Source organism: Triticum aestivum, chromosome 5A (assembly GCF_018294505.1).
Source record: "Triticum aestivum cultivar Chinese Spring chromosome 5A, IWGSC CS RefSeq v2.1, whole genome shotgun sequence".
Taxonomy (NCBI): domain Eukaryota; kingdom Viridiplantae; phylum Streptophyta; class Magnoliopsida; order Poales; family Poaceae; genus Triticum; species Triticum aestivum.
Window position 1 is genome coordinate 239,956,132 of NC_057806.1, and position 26,892 is coordinate 239,983,023.

General features: G+C 42.6%; 2 protein-coding genes and 3 non-coding genes across 5 annotated transcripts in view; 1 reads left to right on the plus strand and 4 right to left on the minus strand.

Moving 5' to 3' along the window:
• Nucleotides 1–4,945: 4,945 nt before the first annotated feature.
• TRNAD-GUC (transfer RNA aspartic acid (anticodon GUC)) lies at nucleotides 4,946–5,019 on the minus strand. The gene has a single exon. It is a non-coding gene; the product is annotated as a tRNA-Asp (tRNA).
• Nucleotides 5,020–6,013: 994 nt separating this feature from the next.
• Nucleotides 6,014–8,091, minus strand: LOC123102879 (cytochrome c oxidase subunit 2-like). The gene is made up of 2 exons (XM_044524339.1): nucleotides 7,680–8,091; nucleotides 6,014–6,491 (listed from the first exon to the last, which is right to left on the minus strand). The coding sequence occupies exons 1-2, from the start codon at nucleotides 8,065–8,067 to the stop codon at nucleotides 6,064–6,066; spliced, it is 816 nt and encodes a 271-aa protein (XP_044380274.1). The 5' UTR covers nucleotides 8,068–8,091; the 3' UTR covers nucleotides 6,014–6,063.
• A 2,834-nt stretch (nucleotides 8,092–10,925) lies between these two features.
• On the minus strand, nucleotides 10,926–10,998 carry TRNAF-GAA (transfer RNA phenylalanine (anticodon GAA)). Its single transcript has one exon. It is a non-coding gene; the product is annotated as a tRNA-Phe (tRNA).
• A 421-nt stretch (nucleotides 10,999–11,419) lies between these two features.
• TRNAS-GGA (transfer RNA serine (anticodon GGA)) lies at nucleotides 11,420–11,506 on the minus strand. The gene has a single exon. It is a non-coding gene; the product is annotated as a tRNA-Ser (tRNA).
• Nucleotides 11,507–19,078: 7,572 nt separating this feature from the next.
• LOC123102881 (NADH-ubiquinone oxidoreductase chain 2-like) overlaps nucleotides 19,079–26,892 on the plus strand; it is a 36,636-nt gene continuing 28,822 nt past the window's right edge. Inside the window, exon 1 of the mRNA XM_044524340.1 lies at nucleotides 19,079–19,923. Within this exon, the coding sequence (XP_044380275.1) occupies nucleotides 19,673–19,923 (251 nt within the window). The 5' untranslated portion in view covers nucleotides 19,079–19,672. The remainder of the gene's footprint in view (nucleotides 19,924–26,892) is intronic.

The window sequence follows — 26,892 nt, forward strand, 5'->3', positions numbered from 1 at the left end:
CTCCTCTCTAATTGCTTTTCATCGTCTCTTTGCGTTTACCCTATTTTCGTGACTCTCCTCTGTTTCTTCTCCCTGTACCATTATTTTGATCATTTCTGAATCTTGAGATTGCTTCAATGCATGTGATCCCTCTCCTCAGCCTTCCCCTCCTAAATCTTAGAATCCTAATGCCGCAGGTGCTATGTCGGAAATCCATTTTTTTATCCTCTGCCCCAAGGAAAATCAAACAAGAAGAAAGCCCTGGTAGTCTCTACTTGAATTCAGGAAGATTCAGATACCGAAAGCAATAGGAATGGGAAAGCGGAGCGGGCAATAGGTTTATGACTGAGCACTAGAGCCTGGAATAGCAGGAATGAAGGTTGGGAAATATGCCATGCAGAATTCCAATAAGTTGGCACTGATTTCCCTTTCCATATGAAAAATGGAGAGGAAAAGCATGGGTGGACCAAGCGTTTTAACCGAAATCTAGTGACGGAGAAAGAAGAAAGAATGGGAAGAAAGCAGCCATGGGCAAGCTTTAATTAATAGAAATAAGTAGGAGTTACAACCTTTAAATTCGAGTGAAACGAGCCTTTGACGTAGTCACAAATTCGACTGCCCTTTCACTATTATTATTATTTCGAGTAATAGCGGAAGGAGTGCCAAAGCCCATTTTAGTAGAAAGCTGCTGCACTTTTCTAGTAATGCGGAGTGACATAATCAATCGAATTCGACTGGTTGGTTCCCCTTATTAGTCAATTGCTTTTGACGTATCAGGTGGGAATGGGAGAGCCTCTTTTCTTTCCGCAATGGAATCGGCTTAAGCTCGACCTTTTCTTTCAGTTCCTATCATAGGGATATAAAAAGAAATCCAATTGCGTTTTTCTTAGTTTAGAATATCAAAAGACATCCCACAACCCGGTCTTAGGTTCAGAGTTGCTTTGTGGGAACTTCAAGAGAGAGAAGAGAGATCATAGCTTAATATCAAAGGTCAGGTATACCTGCCTACGTTCGGCATACACATTCACTAGTTCCATTCGGAACCTTTCTCTAGATGGAATCCTGATTCGACTTTCAAATGCAAGAGCAAGAATGCCGTGAGGGAGCCCTATCTAAAAAATGCAAGGCCAGATCCCACTTTCTTTAATCGAGCGGGCAAGGGATCGCAAACATCTTTTCTTTTCAGAGAAAAGGTTTTCAAAAGATATCCCGAAGGGGTCTTAGGTAAGGTAAGGAGTGATAGCTCTATTCAATAAGCTGGCTCTTTAAGGGAAGATAGGGCATCTCCTAAAATGTGGAAGTTTGGTGCTTTAGAGATAGGGCCGGCACGCTTTGCTGGAAAGCAATAAGTCAACAAAACAAGGTAGGTCTACCCCCTAATAAAGGTTTCGCTCGACGACCTTGTATCCATTCTCGATTAAAGCACGGAGAGTTAGGTTTATTATCTCCAGTTTGATGCTATCTTCTCCACGACTTGGTTCTTATGGATCTCCTCCAGGTCCTAGGCATCTTGTCTCTAGCTCTGCTCTCTATCGGCAGTAAAATCAGTACTTTGTCTTTGCCTGTCTCTGTCCATTCCTTCAACACTGATGGACTCAGACTGGCATAACCCCTTTAATAAGAAGCATAAGACCTAAAGCGAGGAGATAGAATCGAAAGAATGATAGCAAGTTCTTTGAAAGTGGGAAGAAAGCCAAGGATACGGTGGTGTGTAGGGTCTTTCAAATCAATCAAGAAAGCGTGAGCTGAGAAGGAACACGGCTTTCCGCGCCTTGACAAGTGGATCTACCAAGAATAGCTTTTTCAGCCGTTACTTATTATATAATAGCTCGATCCGCTCACGCATGTGATTGATTTCTCCCCTCTCTTTCGAAAATCTTCCATTCGAACAGGAAGATTCCCTTCTCGCTGTTTATCCAGAACCTGAGGATGATGAGGATCTATAAAGGTTCTTTGATCGAGCTCTCGCTTCGGCTTCTTTTGTTGCCGAAGACCAGGACCCGTCTTATTTGCTGAAAACCTGTCTGTTTAGGGACTCTTTCCTTTCAATGGACATACTTCCCTGGAACTGATTCTACCTTGAGAGCGCTTCCCTCTTTTCTGATTCCTTCCCTTTGACCACCGAAAATACTACTTCTAATAGCCATTTATATTTTATAGATGTTTCAAACAAGTGGTTTTACACTTTGATCCTTCCTGTCTTTCCCCGATAGAGTTACATGAGTACCTAGCTGAGAGTTGGACAAGAGGGATAACATGCTCCATTGAATCAGTCCCCGTGATTTCGTTGGTATATTTCTACAGAAATAGAATGAGACATGAGTACCGTACATTTGAACTCTCCAGTTTGATTTCTTTGATGCCTCAAAGAACTGGATCACGGAACTCTCAGCCCTTCGCCCCAAGGCTACGAAAACGTTTCTACTCCCTTTCCCTTCCCAACGTCATATCTTTCTTCGATAAGAAGGAAAGATCACTCTCTATCTAAATGATAGAACCACTGGCACAGTACCTTTCACATTGGTAAGTCAAATCCTGGTGAAGACATCACGAGCAATGACACAACGACATCATCTCCACTTCGTAGCCCATCGGTCTTCATTCATTGAAGCCAGGGCATTGACTGACTTTCAGCGATCGCTATAAGAAAGACATAAAAAAAGTTCTCCTAAACCTGTTCCTTTCCGTTACTACTACTTGGAATTGGAAGTCTAGGAGCAGGACTAACCTTTTTCTTTCGTTTAAATAAAGTCGAGATGTAGCTTTCTCTATCTCAAGAAATTATTCCACCTCCATTCATTGGAGAACAAAGCGTTATCTGATTAGATCCTTGCTTCAAACTCAACCGAATCAAGTTTCAAAAATAGATGTGGAAGAGGCAAAGGGAAGAGCGGGGTTGCCGAATTGTTTCTCAGAGCCGGACGAAACATCTATCTCTATTTACAATACCCTTACCCCCAAGAAAACTTTGTCGAAAAAGGTTGTCATCATAATAGGGATTGCACCTCAACATGGCAACCCTCAATTCTGCCAATTGTGTGTGACTTGTACTCTTCTAGGCTTCCTCTTTGCCTCAAGTGATTAAACTCATCAACTACACCAACCACATTTCTTACCTCAAACCTCTCTACAATCTCTTGAATTCACTCTTGCCAAGATACTTGTCCCCTATTCACTAAGAAACTCTTGTACCAGCTTTCAGCTCTCCCCCTAAGGTGCATAGCCGAAAGTTCTACCTTGTACCAATCCGTAACTTGGTACACCGAAAAGTAATGTTCACACTTTTGTATCCAAGACCTGGCCCCTTCAAATATTGGAAAAGAAACTCTAGGAGGTTGATGTATCTGCTGCCCATATTGATATTGATTTTGCGGCCTTTGTTCTTGCAGGTATTGGTACGGGTCATGCTGTTGAGTTGGAAGCGGTTGGTTAAGGTAAGTATATATTGGCACTTCTGGTTTCATGGAATTTCCAGCATAGGGCAAAAGTATTGGTTGGGAAAATGGGATATTTGGTATTGAATTGGGTCTTGGTTGTGGTGGTGGAGGTGCAGGATTAGGTCTAATATTATCATGTTTTGAGCTGTGAGGAAGGCCATAGGTGGCTGGAAACAAGTGTTCGTGCCAAGGTTTTGAGGGGGATAGAGAGGGTTATTTTTGTGATTGGGTCTTTTAGTTGCTTTGCTACTAGAGGTCTAGGTGGTCAGGGGTTTAAAGGTCTAGAATAGGTGTGAGTGGTGGTCGTATTCAGTACCAATGGTACGGTAATTGGAGGTTCAGGCGGTTCAGGCCTAGGATAAGAGCTAGAGGCTTGTTGAGGGGTAGCCATGGTTTCAGCTTCACTGGCAACAGCTGGTAGGGACATTTGTTGTGGTGTTCTAGGAAAATGAACCATATTGCCCCTAGTTGTGTTAATCGAGCTATCCTCTTCTTCAACACTCCGCGCCTTCAAAAAAGTAGTTTTGTTGCTTGCGCTTTAATTTAGGAGTTTCAACTTAACGAGCATATGTGCATTTGGGTTGTTGGCATATGTCGGCTACATACTGGATGCTTTTCCATCATTGTTCGACTTGCACAGAAACAATGGGTCCCTTCTGGTTTCTTTTTCTCCCTCCAAGTTTGTTCTTCACTGTAATTTGTGTCAACTCAACAAGAGTGAGCACACCCTTCCTGCTGGTCTTCTTCAACCTTTGTCTGTTCCATTACAACCTGGGTCTTCTATTTCAATGGATTTTCTTGAGGCACTCCCTAAGTTTTATGGTTATAGCTCAATACTTGTGGTCGTGGACCGTTTCACTGGCTCATTTCATTCCTCTATCTCACCCTTTTAGCTGTATACCCTATCTTGTATCCAGTAGTAAGTCTACTCTTCTTACCCCCTCTCCTCTACCTTTTGTGGCCCATCTATTAGCTTTTTGACCATCTTTGAGTCATAACGAGACAGCTCTATCTCTTTTCACAAGTACAGCCCTAAGTACAGTTGCGGGCGTCAATGATCAGCAGTACTGAGCTACGGAAAGTCTATCGAATTATAGCTACGGAAAGTCTATTGAAAGGACCTAATCAAAGGCTACTACAGCTATAACTGACCTGCCTATGGAATCTATTGGCTCGGCTGAACCGACATGAAATGAAAGAGAGGGGATGTTCTCCGTGTCTTTTAGCCCTCACTAGATGACAACTTGCTTACTTTTCACTTCTTCTTAAGCTTGGCAGACTAGTTCCTGACTGACTTGATAGTGCGATGAGCTTACTTGCTCTAGTTCTATCCTCAGGATTTACTTACCTGAGTACCTAGCACCGAGGATCGATGTAATTTACTTTCAGAAAGATGCTGTTGATGCTAACACGCATATAAATAGATGTTCCCCACTGCTTGCTCCTCTTACCCGAATGGGGTTATATGCCTTAGTGAAACTCAGGGTAAAGTGGCAGAGGTATGACCTCGGGAAGAAAGAAAGATCGGGCGGGGAAAACGGGGTTCGAACCCGCGACTTCTGGCGTGACAGACCAACACTCTAACCAACTGAGCTATTTCCCCCTTTCGTAACTACTGTCGATTCAACAGTCACCTACCGGTTACCTTTGTAACTATACCAAAGTAGCTGTACAATAGAATGCCCTTCGCCTTTAGTACTTTTCTTATATATATTATGTTATATACTAAATGTGTCAAAGCAATAGAACTTATTGAAAAAAAATAAGCCCATCTTTCTCAAAAAGGAAGAGAGGGTGCGCCCCCCCAGAGAGAACCCCATTCTTTCAAGAAAGTTCTAATTAATTATGTAGAAAAAGAAATAAGGAAAATAGGAGTAAGCGAGTAGGGTCAACAAGATTCTAAACGAATACCACAAGTGACGGAACCGACGATGATGAAGAGATAAGGGGCGAAGGAGATTTTTTCTATTATTCCAATTCTTATTTATTGATTATCTAATTTATTTAGATCCATATTCATTTTCATTTGCAAATACAAACTCTCTTTCATTTTCTTTTTACTTTTGCGCTAAGGATAAGGGAACTGAGAAAAAAAAAGCTGGCTTGGCTGGTACATCAAGCATATGACATATTGCTTGTTCGGTGTGGTACACATATCTGTCAATGTCAATCAAGTAAGAAAATGCATTCCCACTGTCTGAGGAAAAGGTGAAGAATTGCAATTTATTAAGCTTGTAAGGCCCGTTGAAGTCCCCGAGAAAGGGTACAAATAGGGCTATAAGTAGGCCGTTTGCTATTGCAATAAGGGCTGCTCGCCTTTCCTTTTGACGGCTTGGCTTCCTATTGCTCCTATGTAGTGGTCGGCCTTAAAAGGAGTCTTCCTACCATACCCTCATGCATGCCTATGTTATAGTGCATTAAGCTTCGCCAGAAGAAAGCAAGATGATGAAGCGAAGCTTCGTAGACAAGGCTCGTTCCGTGCTTGACTTACGAGCTCGTGTAGTAAGGCCTCACCCTACTTCAATAAGGGCTTATGCACTCCACTCGTAAACGAGCATTAGAGCTTTTTGAGCGAGCGAGCGAAGCCTTCCTGGAGCTTCCCCCTTCCCTCACCCGAGAATTGCATTTCCGCTTCAGCTTCCCCGGTTTAGTTGGTTTGGAGGATTAATTGATTGGATACCCAATCCGCATAATCTTTCAAAGTCACTGCTTCTACGACGATAGGCGTAAAGGCATGATTAGTTCCACGAATCTCACTGCACTGACCATAGTAAACTCCTTCTCGTTGTACCGAGATGGAGGTAAGATTTGAACGACCAGGTACAGCATCACATTTGACACCTGAGGAAGGTACAACCCAACTATGAGGTACATCAGCGGGTGTTACAATCATACGTAGATGAGTTTTGGCTGGTACAACCACTCTATTGTCAACTTCTAATAAACGTGATTGACCCAATTCTGGATCATCTTCTGGAATCGTATAACTGTCAAAAGTGAGTGACTGTTCATCGGAACTGTTATAGTCCGAATACTCATAAGGTTGGGTCGACGCCCGCCTCCCCCCAAACTTGACTTGCAAGTTTCCCCGCAAAAAGCTCTCCACGCCTACTCTTATTTATAAAGAGCACTATTCTTCTTTAGTTAGGTAGTTCTCCCCCTCTATGAGACGTAAGACCCCGGTGGAATCGAAGGCCCGCTTACTAATAGGCAAGAGGGGACCCTTTCTCGCCCAGCCCTACCTACATCAGTGAAGCTGGAACCGAGGAAGACAATGTTCAACACACATGAGACAAAATGAAGGTATGGGACGGCCAGTTCACCACGGAAAGGGATGCTAGTCGGCTTTGGAGAAGTTATAGGCCCCAATAGATCAGATCTCAAGAGTGATTCCTCACCTATCCTGCCAGGGGCCAAGTCGAAGGCTCAGTGTAGATTCCCTATGCTCATGTGAACGGCCGGCCCGTAGATCTAAAAGGATCCATAAAAAAGACCGGAAAGTATGTTTGTCCACGAAAAAAAACTCGTTCATGAGACCTCGAATTCCCATGTTCCAGCCTGCATTATGCCAGCAGGTCCCACCCCCAATTTCTTGAGTCACCCTTATCTAAAGAAAAGGACGGAGTCTATCTAGATCATAGGATCACTGTATTCAGAGGTCAATTCTCTTTATTTGACCTCCCACCGTTCACGACATCCATTGCTTCTCGCAAGAATGGCTCCTCGGTGGAGGAGTAGAAGCGCTGGTCCCCTTCGGTCAAGTGCTTGTGCGTCCTCTTACCTACCGTAGGACCTCCGTCCCCGAAGCGAAGAAGGAGGAGAAGGAACAACAGGTTGTCCTCTCTTGGCCCGGTAGTTCCGCAACTACTACCATGGTTGTTGCCAACGGGGATCCCCCATTCCGAAAGGTAACGGGACCTGCCCTTAGGTCCAAAGTTGTATGCCACTGCTGTGGTGCCGATAGATTCACTACTGAAGCCCCGTTATCGGACATTGCAGGCTTAGCATCTATTTTTTGTATATCGCTCCACCACACCGAGAAGAGGTATGTGTACCTCCAGCAATAACAAGAATGGAACCATAGGCTCCTATGCTGGGAGCATTTCGGGGTATAGGTCTAACCACCTCAACTCCCCGTTTTTGGCATGCTATAGTTCTTTTAGTGTCTCGACGACGGGAATGGGAGATGACCGGTAAGCCAGATGCTTCGCGAACCACCGGTACATTTCGTTGCACTTAAATCACCCTCGTTAAGAGGCGCACTCCGATACCATTGATGTCCAATAGCTTTGATAGTAATGGCTGGATCTACTAATACCCCGTCCATTGAGTATAACAGAGCAAACGATGGTATAGCAATGAACAAAAGAATGACACTTGGAAATATGGTCCGAATAATTTCGATAGTAGTTCCATGAACAATCCTTTGTGGGATTGTATTAGTTTGCTCGTTGAAATGCCATAAAGCGCGAACCAACATCCGTGATACGAAAACCAAAATAAGAATGAGGAAGAAAAAGATATCGTGATGTAAGTCAATGATTCCTTGCATCATAGGTGTTGCTGCGTCTTGAGATCCTAATTGCCATGGTTCCGCAGCATCACAAAGAGCGATTGTGAGGAATCGACATGATAATGAACAAAGAATCATTGGAATTTCCCATATTTTTCAGCTCTGCTCCCGAAAAGAGAAAGGAAAGGAGACTGATCTTGACGTCGGCATTGGTTTTTCCAACGAAAGCCTTATTTAGCATGTAACGTGAACATGAGCGGACACCCACACAATCTCCATTGGAATAAAAAGTACCATACCATTGTCGTTTTTAGGGCGAAAAAGAATAGGTCATCTTTGTCAATTGATAACTGAGTGAGAGAAGACAATCACGTTCTTAAAGCGGTCGGTTCGCCGGATTCACAACCTTCCCCTATTGGCCGGCTACCCGTGAAACACATAGGCTCCTATCGCATTTATCGATCGAGAATGGTCTCATCACAGAAACACTTTCTATATGTTATTTCGAGATTCGAAGAAGCAAGCAAGTTTATAGGGCATATAGTTGTTTTTTTGTAGGGCGAACCAAGATCTTATCTTATTTGCAGGTCGTATAAATGAAATGATTGGAAAAATCATATATAATTTGGAGGTGCGTAGTGTCTTACGGGGCTGGCTCACAATACAACAATTATCGCTACTGATTCCAGATAGAATGTTGATACCGGTGGAAAAGCACTTCTTTCTATGTATAGGGCAGTGAACTAAAAAAAGTGTCCTTGCTTGATACATAACATTGTATAAGTCAACCCAAGTCGCTTCTTCATCTCCGGGAATCCGGTAAGGTACTTTTGGAACACCAATGGGCATATTAGATTAATATTATTATATTATAGTAAGAAAACTACACTTCAATATATAAACATAAGAATGGAAGAGAAAGAAAGAACCTGAGAAGAGCTTAGTTGGAACTCTTTACCGGGATCATAGGGGCTATGCTCCCCTCTCTCTGTCTCAGTCCCAGCCAACGGCATAGCAACACCTACTCTTCCTTCTGATGCAGCCTTCCTAGATCCATAATTTGGCTTCCTCGTTTATTGATTGCTTGCAATCGCCACAACACCATTGAGTGAACGTCATAGAATCCTCAAGGCGTGAAGTAGAAGTTATTCGAACCTTGATTGTGTGTGTTCGTGCCCACTCCAATAGAGCATTTGGCCCTGTGAGCTTTGACTACGAAAGCTACCTATGTCAATCAGTATAGCCACTAGAGGGATTGGAATAGGTATATTCCTTCTCAGACAGTACTTTAAGACAAACACGGTTCACAAGGTGGATTTTCTACTATTAGTTGACTACGGAGCTTCCTAATCCCGACCTATCTATATGTGAAAAGCTCTCCGCCAGAATCTTCGTAGTAGTAAGTCGTGGGTTACAAGCTGTCCCTTCCTCAAACCACCCCGCAATAGATATAGGGTTTACCAACCTCAGGCATGGACATAGACACCAGATCATTTTGATCGAGGACCCATTTTTGGAATAAAAAGGATAGAGACCAGACATAGTCCAATCGGAAGGTCGTGCTTTAGAGAAAGACTTGTGTTCTGTAGGAACAGCTGCCTATGTTCACCCGGCTGCCCTGCCTGTCGTAGAACCGCTGTGAAGCATCCATTCTATTCAATTAGAAATAACATCTATAACTAGTAGTAGACGGTTGCTTCGAGGTCTCACAGGTCCTGCTTAAGCGAAAATGTAGTTGTGGAAGTAGTCTTGCCCACTTTGCCTTACGCTCATAGAGATCTATAAGTATCCCTCTTGTCTAAGTAGGTAAGTACGCTCGGCCCTGTACTAAACTTTAGCATTAAAGCCAGAGTCCTTCTTTTCATGAATGTTCAGGAAGAAGAGAATCCCTAAGTGAAAATTGAATGCCATCCCATTTCCTAAAGAAAGAGATTTCCAATATACGTGAATCACGAAAGAACCAATGTTGTAACTTGCTTCATCCGGCATTGCAAGTAATCAATGAGATTTTCTTCCTCGAGAACAAAAAGCTACACGAGGAGAGCCTTGTTTACTGATATGTTACTAAAAGACCAGAGGTGATGGCCTCTGAATTGCAGTGTATGGAAAGTGGGTGTTAATCAACAAGATTATCTACATTTGCGGAAACCACTACTGGAATAAAGTTAGATCTTTATTTCATTTCAAGGAAAAGTTTCAGGGTTTAGCCACCACTCAGACAGTAGTGAAAAATCAAACTAACTCTAGGCGAAAGTGCACGGAGGATCTGTGATTCCTCCTACCTTATGAGCCCTTGAAATGCCATTTTGAATGATGGACAAATCATGGGTGTCGGCGGTCTAGTCAGAGCATTTTGGAGGCACCTGAGCGGGCAAAGTAGGTTGACCCGTCCCGAGGGGGAGGGAACAAACGGGCAATTGAACACCATAGGGCACAAACGAATCGCCAGTAACGACCTGTATATATCAGGCAAGAGGTGCTACTCCGACCCGGAATCCTGCGTGATGGTTGGTCACCTTACCAATAATCTTCTTAATGTTGGAGAAAATGAGGATCATTGACTTAAAATGGAATTGATACCTAGACTACTTGGTTCTAGCTTGCCACCCCAGAAGGCAATGTATACACAAGTATAGACTATAGGTAACACTGTAGGGTACAGCCTTGGGTAGTCTTAGGGTTTTCCAAGATATGATATGATCGGGTTATTTATTAGAATTGGAAATAGCTAGACGAATAAGTAGGCTTTAAAAGGATGAATAAAGTAGGCCTTCTAACTCAAAGTACTCCAGCTTAAGGAAAGACATGCAACATTGGTGATCAACGTATGGAATTTCCGCTATTCCGTTCCGGGAAAACACTTGTTTTTTCACGTTTTTCCTTCGCTGTTCTTTCCTGGATTTTTTGTTGATGATTCTTCCCCTTAAAAAAAGCTTTTCCCTATAAAAAATATGTGGCCCTTTTCTTTCCCGAAAAGGCATTCATTGTTCGTTCTGTGCCAGGAACCAGATTTGAACTGGTGACACGAGGATTTTCAATCCTCTGCTCTACCAACTGAGCTATCCTGACTATTTATTGTGCATCATCCTAGTAGAGTACTTGTATCTATGTCAATTAAAGGGACTAAAAAAGAAAAAAGTATTCTCAAATTGGACTTAGTAAATATCAGGATAATGATATGGATTGTGAATGACTTACTTAATAATAGGGATTACTTGCCTATACTATAATATGTTCATTTGTATGAATGGGATAAGATCCAAAGAAGTCAGTTCGGATCCGTTTGTGAAAGAGTAGAATAAGAAAGATAGTGAATCTTGTTTGAACCATTAATGAAAAATAGAGGTTGGTACAATAGTTAGGAAGTAAAATGGGCTTTTTATTGGGGATAGAGGGACTTGACTTGAACCCTCACGATTTAGAAAGTCGACGGATTTTCCTCTTACTAGAAATTTCATTGTGGTCGGTAACGTTGGTGAATTAACAGAAACGGAAAGAGAGGGATTCGAACCCTCGGTAAACAAAAGCCTACATAGCAGTTCCAATGCTACGCCTTGAACCACTCGGCCATCTCTCCTACATAATCTTATTATTGACCAGAAACTGAGTGAATAGCGAGTTTTCGTATCACTAAAGTACAGGTACAACCGATCACAGGTTCCATAGGGAGTTTGACTTCCTTTCCAATTTCATATTTCTCAACAACAACTTCTCTCATCCCCACGGATCTATTCAAAATTCTGGAATCGTCCCATGTTTCTATTTCGATTGTATGGCGTGGCGTATACACGTTATGCAAACAGAACGTATGGTTACTTTACTCTATTTTCTCATGGCTTGTTAAACCTTTCTTTTTTCTTTTTGGATCATAACCAAATAAAAACTTCTCGAGTTATCAGAATCCATAGTCAAATTCAGTCCTTGGTTATTCAAGTTAGATGAAATAGTAATAGTTTGGCTCACATTGGTATACTACGAAATCCAATCTGATTCAAATATTGAATATCTCTCCTTGTCGGGACAATTTAAGCAGAATAAAATATCTATTATCGATTTTTTAGAATCGAATTAGTCTGTTTTTTTGCTATTTCGTACTGTATAATTCCTTTGTTTATGGGATCATTTTCCCCGAGGGTTTCCAATCAATGGGGGCGTAGTATAGGTAGTTAGAGAGTGTAGGCTCCCCTAGCTTGAATTCTTTTTACCCATTCTTTGAGAGTGATAGGTTTGATTTTTCCGTACCGTAATAGAAGAGCTCAGAAGAAAGACCTAATTATATAAAAACACGACCATTCAAGCTAAAGATCAGAGGATCCGTAATAGGACTCTCATAGACTTGCCGGGAAATAGAAAATTTGGAATCGGCTTTTCTTTTGCGCTAAAAAAACTTGAGGCCTTTTCCCTTATTATATGGCATATCCATACTTTAATAACCTAGTGCCTGATCGATTGAAAGCAATATTTACTGTCAGATAGAGAGATGCTGATAGGAAAAAGGATGGTATTTACTTATTCTCAAGAATATATAGAAAGGGAAAAGCTTAATAGCCACTATTGATCCCCTGAACAGAGCACATGATTCGGGATCAGGTGCGATGTGAAGAGGTAGCCTAGCCTTTTATGAGAGTCAATTGGGAAGTGGAAAGGCAAAACCATTAGTTTAAGTTCCCGGCTTTAGTCCTCTGTGAAGTTCAGTCAACCATTTGAGTCAATTTGGAGTAAATAGTAAGACTTCGGATCGCACCATTCATAATGTTGCATCTCAATACTTGGCATCTTTTTCCCACTGCTGGCTCAGAAATTCGCCTTGGTTTCACCGGAATTCGTTTATTTCGTTCATTAATTCGTTCTGATAGCTACGCAGAGGTCTTTCCTTACGACTCCCGTGCTTAATACGAAAAGCGGTTCTTGTGTGAAAAGTGCCAACTGACTATCTCCTTATTTTCTGATTGTTCTTCCGATAGGAATATTCCCTTGATCAGCTAACCTGGCCCAAGCATAACAATAGTGCATTTCCCCTTGATGGTACGATTTACATATCTTCTACCTCTGCTACTTCTGTTCAGGAAGGTTAGTTTAGGCACTCCATCCCTGAGGGCTGCATCAGCTTATCTTTCTAGAAATCCCAGCTATAAGCTAGATCGGTATAAATAGGGCATTAAGCAGCAATAACAGAGATAGCATCCATGAGTTTTTTAATCCATCCTTTAGCATCGCCTGACTCGGACAAGGTGTTTCCTTCCTTCGCAATACCCGGCCAGGGCAATGTAGCTATCCCAATAAGATATGAAAGCTGGGCCACACCTGAGCAAGGAACTTATACATAGAAGTAACAGCAAATGTGCAAGATTTGGACCACTGCCATTTCCTTAAACCATCAATCAACAAATTGAAATAGAGATATCGGTATCTTCCAATCTGCCACAAGGATCTAGTCGCCAGTATCTTTGCCTTCTTCCCAACTTATCCCAGCATTCCTTGTAAGTGTTGCTATCACTATTTCTCCCTCCGGTGGCCTTGAGGCCTCTCGATCAATCGGTGTATCTGCCATAGGACACACCTCCTTCTCTCAACCATCCGAACAAGAAGATTTTAGCACTAACCCTCCTGCAGCTTTCTTTCCGACCGAAGTACCGCTTTTCTGTGCACTACTTTCGAACCGTATTAGGAACAAGAGCTTATGCGTTGCTTTCTTTTCGCAGTACCCGCCCCAAGGGTCATTACTTGATGAAGAGTGCTTCCCCTTTGAGCACCTTATCTTGGCCATCAACATAATTAATCCATCCTGCCTGTCTAGATATTGCTGTTAATACACATTTTTATTGTATGACTATGGCATAGTGAGTTCTGGCTCCTAGCTGACATACTGAATACAGCATCGAAGCGGGTCTATCTTATTCTGATGTAACGATTCCATTGAATATTGTGATAGCACCCTTGATTTCAGCTAGCTATTCGCAGTGATATGCTTGCTCCTCTTGGATTTCATTCCATGATAAGTATGTATTGGAAGTTGGAATGCCTAAAGTATTGGTACATTAGGGTCCTCTTAAGCCTTGTTTCCTTCTTGATCTTACCTTTCCGTTGCTATCACTCGCTCTAGCCTCTCCTGGCCAGAGCTCGCTCTATCAACAACACCCTCACGCGATTGATTCCCTGGATAAGTATGGCTCATATAAGGTATCCTGATCATAGTAATTGTATCATATCTCCTTCTCCTATTGATCTTACCATCCCTCGAGTCCAAGTCTCGGGATGGCGCTTATTAAGGTCCTGTTTCCCCTTGAAAGGATCTTCCAGTTCTGGTATCCCTGAAGAGCATTTCCTAGTATGTATTTACTAACCTTAAACGATAGGAGCCGTATTTAGATAGATATCCTATAAATCTATTGATTTTCATTAGCTTGTAAATTCCTTGTGTGAAATAACTCAGAAATTCATTGTGCTAAACTTGTATCTATGCAGTACTGTTTAATGTGGAAGAAGTGTTTTTGTTACTAACAACATAGAAACCATGATACCAGTGCATAAGCATGAAAAACGCACTTTGTGATCAGATTGATCAAGGTTGTAGTCATTCGAATTTACTACTTCGTTAAATGATGGCTGTTTAAAGGTGTCTACCATAGTTTGTTTGGACAATGTCCTTAGTAATCAGGTATGTGACCTTCTTATAACCCACGACATCGGCATGATAGGTGTTAAATACATCCAGTGATGGTGGAGCTAAATCAGCAGGTTTTATATATGGATCCCAAGGTATATACTTATACCAGACAGTACAAAATAACCCTGCGTATACTAGAAAAGCAAAATAACCGTACACATACGACTTAGAATTCTCATCATAAAATGGTATTACTACTTCAACCAACTTGTTTATGATTTCACGTTTCAAAAGGGATTTCAAACCAAGACCGCTATGTGAGAATCGCTGAATAACGTCAAAAGTATCCCTTAAGTAAATATTATCGATAAAAAACAAACCTAGCGAATCATTTATTTCTTTAAACTTATCAAATATATACATTTATATTGTCGCCAGCCTACCTGAGCGTGGAACAAATATTTTATATATACATATTCCATAACTAGAGTTCCATAATTGTGAAACGTGGTATATGGTCGTACGCTAACTCCTATTTGAAAGTCGTGTGGCTCTCTAACAAACATGGAAAACAAACCTATCCTCGGCATCCAACTGTTATAAAAGAATGGAAGCACAATTGTTGTTGGACCTATAAACCCTATTATTTTGGCAATAAAACCATTTAGACCTCTTTGATCTAAATTGGTAAATGTTTTTCGATTTTTCACAAATCTATCAATAGGTGAATTCAAGTAGGAAGTCCAACCACTGTTGGAACTATCTCCACCGTTTGAACTACCACCACCCCATATAAAATGGTGGATTATACCATGATCGTCGTGCTTAGGTGCACTAGTTTTCACATTTGGATTTGTTCCATCATTAGTGGAACTAGAACCATCATTAGGGTTAGGGGAAGTAGAAGTAGATGCATCATTACTGCCACTAGATGCATCATTGTTGATAGGTTCTTTAGCTCCTTCCTCATCCGTTATATCTTTTTTCTTGGATTTCTTATTATTGTGGAGTTTTTTATCATCATCTTTTTCCCCGTCTCTATTGTATAACGAATTAAGTATCTTCTTAATGGATTGAAAGAATTTCTTCATGATAACAGTATTTTCTATTACTCTCTTATTGGTGGATTTCCTCCGCTTAATTTCGAAATTTACCCAGCCTTTTGAGTACTAGGATCTCCCCCTTATCCTAGCAGATCGGTACCCAGACCATATCCTTGGGCAGCTCGGATGTATCTATCTTTTCGTTCAGATCACATCATCTCGAGCGCGGAATCTTATTAGTGGATCAGAAGACTATGGTGACCCGTAGATCTTCAGATGTTGATTTGCAGAGCAGGGCCGGAATGCGGGGATTGCATTCTTCGAAAAGTATCATATCTTCTTTCCCTAGGGAGAAAGCAGAAACCAGAAACGAGTGGAGGTTCGATCTCTCACCCAAAGCAATTGGGGCTGGTGGAATCTTCCCCTATAGACTCCGAAAAATCATCGTGTACCTTTCCCCTATAGACTCCGAAAAAGCAGCGTGTACCTTTCCCTAAATCCTTCTCCCGTGCATGCTATTCTCGTGTTCCGTGATTAGAAAAGACTGTTTCTTGTTTTCTTTGAGGTAATAAACGAGCTGTATCCCGCTTTGCCTATCTTGATGTGGAATCTATCGTTGAGCACCCATGAATGCAGGTAGAAGGTGTTTTTTCTTAACTCTTTCCAGGCCTCAGCTTGATTGGACTTCGTCAGCTCTTGTCGTTCAGCTTCCTCTCTCCTCTCTCATCTTGTCTCTCCGTAGACGGCGTTAAAAAGTAAACAGACTTAAAGCAAAGTAGGTTCGATCCTTGTGTTCTATTATATGAAGTAGAAGAAGAAAGAGCCGGGGGGATGGTCTTGGCACCCATGGGTTAATGGTGAAAGCGCTCAAGGAAATAGGGAATGGAATATTCAAATCGATCAGAAGTGCTATGCTTTATGTAATCAGGCTGAAGGCTAACATCTCGCGAGTAGGCCGAGCTAGGATAAGAATTCCAATCAAAAAAGAAGTATGAATTGGGCCCAAAATCACTACTTTACTACCTATGTCGCGTGTCGCGCCACCTAGTACGATAGACTTTTTGCGGGAAAAGAGCAGGTTTTGCCCCAACTTGGACCCAGGGAAACCAAAGAAGAGCTAGTTTCGCCCTGTTTAGTTAGCGGTGGATGAGCTGATTTCTTTTCACTCCTGTTTCAGAGATACAAAACAAAAGTAAAGTGTAGAACGCAATGTTTGAGCTCCAGGCTTTTACGATTCTTCCGATTGACTTCTCTTCTCTGCTCCTAGCTCCGAATGCCAGTATGTAGAGAAGTGATGGAAAGGGTTGTGCTCTTTCATTTGAGAAACTTCCAACCAAAATAGGAATGTTAGAACAGAATATTTAGATACAGGTCCCTTATGAATACTGTACTGAGTAAGATTCATTGAAGAAATGCTTCTCCGAAGCAATAAGTTTGTGGCACAAGCATAGTCTTCTGCTAACCTAGCCTTTCCCATCTTTCTATTAAAACGAATGTAGCTAACGTGAACTAAAAGCAAGCTCTTGTTCGAGGAAGTAGAAATTGTTAGTTGTTGCTAGCTTGAACTGAGTTGTTCCTGTTGGTGCTAGGGTTGCCAAGGGAGTTGTAGCGAGATGCTGCTAATGCAGCTATTTCTGATGTCCGGACGATGCAGCGGAAGTGAAAAGAAAAAGATATGATGCTTAGACCGTTCAGACAGGGATGATGGATTTCTAGATATAGGGTTTATTTGAATGTCTGGCCAAATGCTTACTTTCGTTATGCTTGTCCTGCAAAGCTGGATCTATGGTTCGGTTGCTTTGAATGTCTGTTCCGCCTCTGACCCGGCCCTTACCTCTTTCTTGACTCGGTTTTTCACAGGGGCATCGAATTCTTTGACAAAAGAAACGCCAGTTTCAAAAGGAATGGCACCGAAAGGTGTCAGATGATGATTGAACTGAACTATCTGAATCTGAAACCGCCGACCCGACTCGTGCTTTTTTGGACTCCGCTTTTGCAGGATCCTGTGAGGCATCGAATTCTTTGGCAAGTCTCTTCTTGCTAGTGTTGTACGCGTTTTATTCCTTCGCCCGACATGCTTTCGTGATAAAAGAATCATAGCAACATAGCGTGAGGTTCCATAGGTTGATGAGCCTGATCAGTCGTGTAAGCTATTTACTACAGCCGTCTTAGATGGCCCCAGGTATCCTCTTCGGCTTGATCTTTCCTTTGCTTCGATCGCCAACTTGCACTTCCTTATTCCACTATTGCGATATCTTTGTCCTGGACAAAGACCAAGAGCTGGTGCAGGTGAAAGAATAGCTTATGGGGCTGGAGTCAAAGGAGCTTTCATAGACATAGAAATCATAATAGAAAGAGCAGGCCTGCGAGCAGCGAGTGCCCTTTGTAAGTTGCGAGCCTGCCTTACCGCCCCCCCTTTCTTTTTTGAATTAGAAAGAAGGGGATGAATTCGAAAGAAAGAGATCAGGTTATTTATGATCAGAGAAAAGGAAGGGGCGTGGTTGATGTGTCACTGGGGAACCCGTAGGAAGGGGAGACGACCGGCCTCATTCACATCTGAAATCGCCAACATGAACACAAACGAAATCGTCTGAATTTCGTATAGAAAGAAAAAAAGGAAACAAGTAAAAAAGCGTGGTCCCCGGGGATAGGTACTTCGTCCGGCGCGGTATCATTGCTGAGCGATCGCTCGCTATCTGGAAATGGAGTGTTAGTTTCAAATAGAGATTGTGTGGGTGTGAAGTGTACTGAAGATCGAGGTTTTTCTTCTTACTAACTTTGTCAAAGAGGCTAAAAAAACAATAAATGACCAACGAAACTTCGAGTGAGTAGGATAAGGAGGAGTAGTCGGAGGATCTGAGAAGGGAATTAGAGAAAAAAGAGCAGCAGCTCAGTAATAACACCTAGGCTTTTGAATTAACTCTGCGATTTGGAAGACGGAGGAAATGAAAGTAGAAGAAGTTATCGAAACTCGGAACCACATGTTCAATCTTTTTTTAGCGGTTTCCCCAGAGATCTTTATCATTAACGCAACCTTCATTTTGCTCATTCATGGAGTTGTATTTAGTACCTCTAAGAAAGATGATTATCCACCGTTAGTTAGTAATGTGGGTTGGCTTGGATTACTTAGTGTTGCGCGCCTAGGAGGGCAGCGCGCTTGGGATGCGGAGGAGCTATTATCGCCCAGCTCCCTAACCTAATGCGGCCGGACCGCAGGGAACCTTAGCATGGGGGGACGTCCTAATCCTTTTGCCGCCGCAAGGCCGGCTAATCGTACGCAGCAGGAGCAAGGGAACTCCCCTGGTTCAGGAAGGCACATGAGTCCGAACGCTATTATGAATGTGCGACCGACACTACACTACGTAGGTACCTGTGCATGCAGGTGAGGCGTCGGTCGGTCCTAGAAACGGCGGCAGCTAGCGAGGAGTTAACGACCGGACGTGCTGCAACCTAGGGATCACCAGGCAGCTCTTTCGCTCTATAGGGATATCGGGGGGGGGGGGCATAGCACAATTCTTCTTGGAGGAGGGTTTTGGTTTGCCCAGGTGACTGATCCTGCCATAATATACTCCCGCCAATTCTATTGCACCGGCAACCGAAGTCGAACATACATACGACGATCTTCATGCGTGAAGGGACGGGAGGAAAGAAAGGGCGGTAGATGATAATGCGAAAGGGCGCCGCGTCTGGCTTGATAGTAAAGCCAAAGAAAGACGCCCCAAGACAAGATACAACTGTTGGGAAGGGGACATGATCAATAGAACCTGGCTGGATCCGGGCTGGGATAGTGGCGCCCATTCCTAACCAGTTCTGAAAAGGTTCGCTCATGCTGGAGGTACTAACCACTTAGTGATCGGTCCGCTAGTTCACGCAAATCCGAAGAAGTTATCACGGACGAGCCACATGCAGGGAAACTTGCACGTGTGGTTCTGGCCGGGCTTTCCTTCGGTATCTAATAACCTTGCTTCTGCTCGCCGCTGGCGCACCTCTCCTAACTATTGCCCATTTATTCTGGAATAATTTTTTTAGGAGGGACAATTTTACATATTTCTGCCAAATCCTTCTATTATTAAGTACGGCTGGTACCATTTCGATGTGTTTCGATTTTTTCGAAAAAGAGAGGTTTGATGCTTCTGAATTCATTGTATTAATTCCACTTCCTACTCGCAGTATGCTCTTAATGATCCCGGCTCATGATTTAATTGCCATGTATTTAGCTATTGAGCTTCAAAGTTTATGTTTTTATGTGATCGCAGCATCAAAAAGAAAGTCTGAATTTTCCACGGAAGCCGGCTCAAAATATTTGATCTTAGGTGCATTTCCCTCTGGAATATTATTGTTCGGGTGCGACCGGACTACTACCGATCAATTTTTTGGAACTTATTTATAGACTTGTAGAGACCCTCTACGTAGTTGTAATTCTAGGGCAATCGATCCACTTTCCCCATAGCCCTAAGGCTGTGTCTCGATCTCCTACGCGCGAAAGATAAGATACGGGAGACGGGGTCCTATGGTATGGGTCTTCGACCCTTGGTCTAATTCCACGACGGAGAGTCGGCGTGGCGTAAAGTGAAGATTGGGGGGAATAGAGCGAAATCCCCGTCTGGGGTATTCCGAAGGTGTAACCTAGGCAACGAAAAAGGGGCCCGATACTTCAACTAAAGGAGCGACCTGTTGGTTCACCAAACCCCGACCCAGTGTCACACGTTCTCCAGGTCCGAAGGGATCCAGTGCCCAACTACCGACTCCTCCCGGAATTGCGTTATCGGAGCCGAGCCAGGAATAGCCGTTAGTGGACACCTACCACTTTTCACCGGTTAGAGAGGCCCTCTTTAATACATTAAGAAAATATGTTCACAGGGGCCAGAAAGACTCGGTCATAGGAACTTAGACCACCTACGCGCTGGTAAACGAAAACCACCTCGACCGGATCTACCGAACGAAGAAGGCCGCCCCGTCGAAAGAATTAACACGCCAAAAGGGCCACCAGCTTTCCCCCAAAAGGGGAGATCCGCTGCTTACTGCTCACGAAAACATCCGACCTTATGGTCAAGTCGTCCGCCTATCTTTCTGATCTCATTCGTTTTCCGATCACATAAAAAGTCATGAGATCAAAAAAGAAATGTGAGAATGTAGTTACAGATGTAAAAAAAGTCAATATCTCGTTCTCTTGTTCTTAAATCATGAATTGGATGATGTGCGTTTCATCAAGTATGAACATATTGCATTTTTTGCTATGCAATTTCAGTACCGGATCGACGTCCATTTATTTCTGTGTCCTCATCCGCGTGTATGTCTGTGTTAGATAGGCTCTGGAAGGCCTTACTTTACTAACAGGTAGGGCGCGTTACTTTTATTCTTTTTTTGCTGCTTACCCGCATGTTTAGATTATTTACTTGCCCTTTCACTTTTTCTTCGGCTGTCACCAACTTTGTTCAATGCTAGTCCCTAACCCATGAATAAGGGCTCCGCTGGCTACCGGGTTCAGAGAAGTTTGTAAGCTCTTTCTCTTTTTTCGTTTTTCGCCACCTCCTGTGTCTTTCCGTTTAAGGTCTTTAATTTGGCATTAGCTTCGTTAGAGAAAGCCATGCGTGAACTACAAAGCATGGGATCCTGAACACCACGAAAGAAAGCGTACTACTTTTCAATAAGGTCCGACTTCAGAGAGGAGAGACATGAACTTGTTTTAGGCGTAGAAAAGGCATACGGTATGAAAGATTGATTGAAAAGAGGTAGGGACTGGTCTCGCTGCTAAGGGAGAAGGAGACCTCTGTCGGAGCAAGCTAAAGAGCCCACTTTATATCGTCGATTTCAGGTAAGGCACTCGATCAAGCCTATACATCCGGGAATTTAGCTCCAAACCAAAGACGACTTGCTTTGCTGCATTTCTTGGGCCAGGGCTTTACTTGATTTTGGCGAAAGAAAGGCCATATGATCTACTTTCTGGTGCCGGTCCCTTCACAAAGATAGCCCCTTCTTGCTCTTATTCTTATTCTTATTCTTATTCGGTGGAATACAAGAGTTCTGAAGCTCCTTTCTTTCAAGTGAAAGTTGCCTATCTTTCTTGGTTCGGAATCCAATCCAGTTGAAAACAAACAATTGCCCGATGGCAAAGTCAGATGAAAGGCTAGGAGTGTAAACCACGTACGAGCGTGGCGCAGAAAGCGAAATGTTTTGCAGTGAGTCAAGCGTAATACGATCAAAAGGAAATGGGGTCGATGCTAAAACTCAAACAGTTCCCCAGAGGGGGCCCCGGGTTGAAAGAGCGAGCTACATTCTTTCATAGAAGACAGAAAATAAGAGGACTGATGCTTTCTTACTTCATCTTAATATAGGGATTATAGCATTGGAATTATGGAATTTGAATGGATTGAGTACATCAAGATGAAGAAATTAACGTAATAAGCGATATTCTCAAAAGATTCGGTCATGCCAGAAACCTCAGTGTGCATGGCACTAAAAAAGGGTACAAAGAACCTGAGATGCAAGTAATGGCTGAATAGCCGGGGAAACACTAAATAAAGACAAGTGTCATCCGGACTTACTTGATTGATTGAATCGAGAGATGGAAATGCCATTGAGAGATTAGAAGGGATAGAGAAAACGTCAGATAGAGGTCGTGCTTCTGCTCAGTCCAAAAGAACAATCTGAGTGAGGATAAGGTGGTTTATGTTAGGGTCCGAGAAAGCAACTTGACATGCCAATCCTAACAAGAATTCCACTCTTTCTGGTCATGTCAGAAACCACCTCTTGGAAAGCAGATCGAAAGCCAATCGTTTCAGAAGATGATGACCCTCTTGTGCTCCTACGTTCCTGCTAGTTGGTGGATGAAGAATAGGAGAGAGCTTGCTTGAGTAGAAGATAACCCGCGAGAAGGATGTTTTGTAGCGCTTTCTCATACAAAAGGAAAAGGCGTCACGACCGAAGATAAGGAAAGATCCCAGCTTTTCATTGCTCTGTCGCGCCACCCCTCCTCCCAGAGCCGGTTCTTATCCATAGATTTTTCAGCTAAAAGATACGGTATATATATCAATGAAAGCTGGCGCCTTTGGTTCTTGGTACGACTGGTACTTTTTCTCATTTATCGGTCTAGTTGGAAAAATTTCCCCTCAAAGATCAAGTTTTTCTTATATATTATGCTGCGCCCTTGCCCTTAACCTTCCTTTCTCTTCTATAAAAAGGCTGGACGTCAAATGTAACTGATGCTTATATTCTAAATATGACAAGCAAGAAACCTACTATTGCCGTAAACAAAAACCCAAACATTAGTAACTAACAGAGCTTTCCTATTCTAACTATTTCCCTATAAACCATGATTGATATACCAATCAAAAAAGACTTATGAAACTAAACTATTCTATTGATTTATGCCCGTGCTTCTTCTTCTGTTTTTGTACGCAGAAGGATGTCTAGGAGGAACAGATCACTGAGGTTAAGGATGAGAAGGTGAAAAGTGAAGATAGAGAATAGATGCCATGAACAAGTGTATCAATTCAAGAGTTAAGGAATACTATTGGGAAGATTGGGCATTGGGTTCATCTTGTTATTGACCATCCCTTTTCAACACATATCTTTTAGTATACGTCTTTTTTAGTTGCTTAAAGATTTCAGATATTGCTTTTTCTGTTATAGGAAGTGTTGCGTTCCCCTTTAGGGTGTTTGTCAGTGGCGTCACCCGATAGGGTGTGTGCCCGGAAGAGAGAAGAAAAACATGTTGCTTGCTATTTCTGGTTGAAGAGCTATTTTTTCCTATCGAACAGGAATTCCGAGGGATGTTTTTTGTTGTCGATTTGTAGCAATAGAAAGATAATGGAAGTGATTGAATAAGTTGGGTCATGAGAATGGAAGTTGGGTCATGTTGATACTAGATCCATGTCTTGATTATTCGACTTTTCCATTCCAATGCACAATACTATGCATTCCATTCCAAAGAGCGGTTTCGGTGGGTTGATACGATTTCCACTTTGACGGTCCTAAGTTGGCATTCTTTGCAGATAACTTCCATCTCGCCATAGACGAAAAGTACCCAATTTCATGCCAAGAGACCATGTAAGGGTTGTACAACCCATCCATATGATAAAATACTCACAAGCCTAAGAGCAATTCCTTCCTTCCTTATCATTAATTAAGGACTGGCTTGCTTCGAGAGAAAGGAAATCTGAATTCCATAGTCGTCTTCCTCACGAGCTGGAACAACTAAAGGTGTAGGTTGGAAACATACTTTTTTCCGTTGGATTGTGCTCCAGAGAATGAAATAGTAACATGCGCTCCCGAGAGGCGGCATTAGTTTATGGTTCGAAAGCATGAGTCACTCCATCCAGCTAGACTTGCATTGATATAGACGATTTGAGCCTTTGAATTTACTTACTACAAAACAAGCTATGTTCTCCTATATATTTCCTTGGGCCCACTTTACAAAAGAAAAACAAACTACTCCTCTTGATGTGGTCAGAGCGAAGTACTAATAGGCACAAAAACAACAGGAATATATTTCATTCATTTCATTTGTATGGTATGACACGACCTCTTTTTGCTCCCCATTTCGTTGGAACTGAGGCCTCTGTCTACCGGCCCGAAAGGAGGGTCTCATGCTTGTAAACTAGCATATATCTTGCATAGAATGAACCTTCCTTCAGTCACAACGAGAAGCACTATCGGGGTCTAAACGAATAGAAAACACAATCAACACTTCATATCAAAGTCAACCAAACGTTTATCATATAGAGCGGAATCTTCATTCTAATTTGATTAGCCAACCCTCCCTCGAGTCGTATGCTTTCTGATCACTCTCCTATGCTGGTTACTTTTCTTTCAAACGTTACGTCGTTGCAGGTCCTCGCCCTTCAGGTTGAAGGAGATGTGTACTCGACTTCCTTTAAGTAAGTGGTGGCCCATAATAGTAGAGATGTATAACAACAGTAGCTTAACCAAAGGGATAGACTTGAACTCTTCCACACCCCCTTGCCAGAGGTTTTAAGAGAACAACCTTTTGGGGATACCAATTCCACCCATTCGCAGCAAAGGAACTAGCACTTTCTTAAGCTTTCCACCGTTCTTGCTTATTCCCCTTACTTACCCAATGAAAGATATAGATTGGAAATTGGAAGATGGTCGTCCATAGTTATCTTGTTGAAAATACCCTCCCTTACTCATCAAAACGTTGGAAGCGACTAGAGATATCTTTTGGGAAGAGAGAATAACTATAGATGCTCGATATGCATATTGATCAATCGATCTCCGCGTCCTGCCAGTTCGCTAAGTAGACTCACTCTACCGAGGGGCAGAAGAAGATCAAGCCGATAAGGGGAAGCGCACGGACCCGACTTCTTCCTTTTATGCTGAAACTAGGGCTCCCTCTGGGTAATTCTACCTATCCGTTTGGACCACGTACCTAGATCAAGTCAATCATTTCAATCTAAGTTGTCCTCAGCTACAGCAAAAACAGAAGAAAGCAACAAGTTCTCCGTTTCCTGTTCCCAAAGGGTGTGAATGGAATCAATATTATATATATATATATATATATATATATATAAGTTGACGTAAGCTGTATGCATTCGGTGCCCTCAAGTAGGTACGACTATGGATCATTCTATTCCTTTCCTTTAGGTAGTCCTAAAAAGCAAAACGTAATGGTAGAGGATGAAGGAAACAAAGAATGAAGTCTGCACCTTTGACTACTGATGAACCGCCATTTCGTTCTTTTCTTCTTTGTTCGGCTTTCACAAGCAAGATACCTTGAAGCAGGTGACAGTCTATAGCCCAGGAGAGTACCATTGCTGACATGATACAATTGGCCTTCCTCTTCAGATTTATTTAGAACTTCAAGCGTTCAAGGCAAGGTTGTGCAATCTCTCGTACCTGCGAGAAAAGGGCTTATTTACTACTTTTTATCGATCAATGGTCCACCGGTCCCATCCAATGAGTGGTATCTGAGTATCATAGTATCATAAGAAAGTTCATTTGTACACCCGCTTATCTTTCTATAGAAACTTATCTCTAAATGATTTTTAGATAGGATGTTTCTGGAATTACCCCTGCTACGTAGAATGGGATAGTGTCAACGTCCTTCATTATAGTACCGAAGATGCTCGTAGGCTGGTCGATGGAAAGGATGGCTTTTATTCAAAGAGATGGAGATCCTGGTTTAGCAGCGGTTGCCCGTCCTTGGGTTTATGTCGAGCTTTTCGTATTAAGCACTGGGAGCAAAGAAATCCTAGGGTTGCTTTGTCTTCCTCTTCTGTTCTTAAATATAACTGAAAAGCATCCTGTTTCTTTAGTTGCCTCAAAGCTCAGGATCTCCCCATGTTTCTTCTGGAGATGTGCCAGTGGCTTTGCAATGATGCCAAAATGGCGAACGAAGCGCTTGTAATAGCCGGCCAAACCTAAGAAGCTGCGGACTTCTTTGACTGATTGCAGAGAAGACCAGTTGGCAATGTTCTTAATTTTGTGGGTTTCAGTGGCAACCCCATGCTGGCTGATAGTATGGCCCAAATAGGATAACTGGCGTTGAGCGAAAGAGCAATTTGAGCGTTTGACTTGCCATTGATCCCTTCTTAACAACTCAAGCACTGATTGCAAGTGGATGGTGTGATCTTCAAGAGAGGCACTGTAGACTAAAATGTCGTCAAATAACACCAGGGCGCATTTGCGCAGAAGGGGTTTGTTTGAGAGTGGCGTTCATGGCTCCCAAGAAGGTGGTTGGTGCTCCCGCGAGGCCGAAGGACATGACCTTGTACTCGTAGTGCCCTTCCAGAGTCTGGAAGGCTGTTTTGAATTCATCGCCAGCTGCCATATGAATCTGGTGATAACCAGCTCTAAGATCGGATTTAGAAAACCATGAGGCACCAGACATCCAGGAGTTCTTCGACTATGGGCACTGGATACTTGCTGACGACAGTCATCGCATTTAGACAGCGATAATAAATACATAAACGCCAGGAGAAAAAATAAATAAGATTTTTGGTCATAGAACCCCTGGTACCAATGTTTATAGAACTGTCCAGAATTGATAAAGAGAAGCAGCTTTGAAGTCATGGAGAACGAAAATAGGACCCTGGCTCGAGCCCATCTAGTGATTAAAGGTAAAGTGCTTCGGTACATTGGTGCAGGGGAATGCGTACCTACGCCTTTTAACTACCTTGGGGAGAGCGGACTCGCTGATGACCCTCCTTGGGAAACAAATGAAGTGGGTGGATTGGAGTTCGTCTCCGCCAATTAGAGATACGATGCTGACCCAAGCTGAGTGAGTGAAGGCTCCGGCTTGACCTACTGGCTGTTTGCTATCAATAAATAACTAGCTGACAATATGCTATG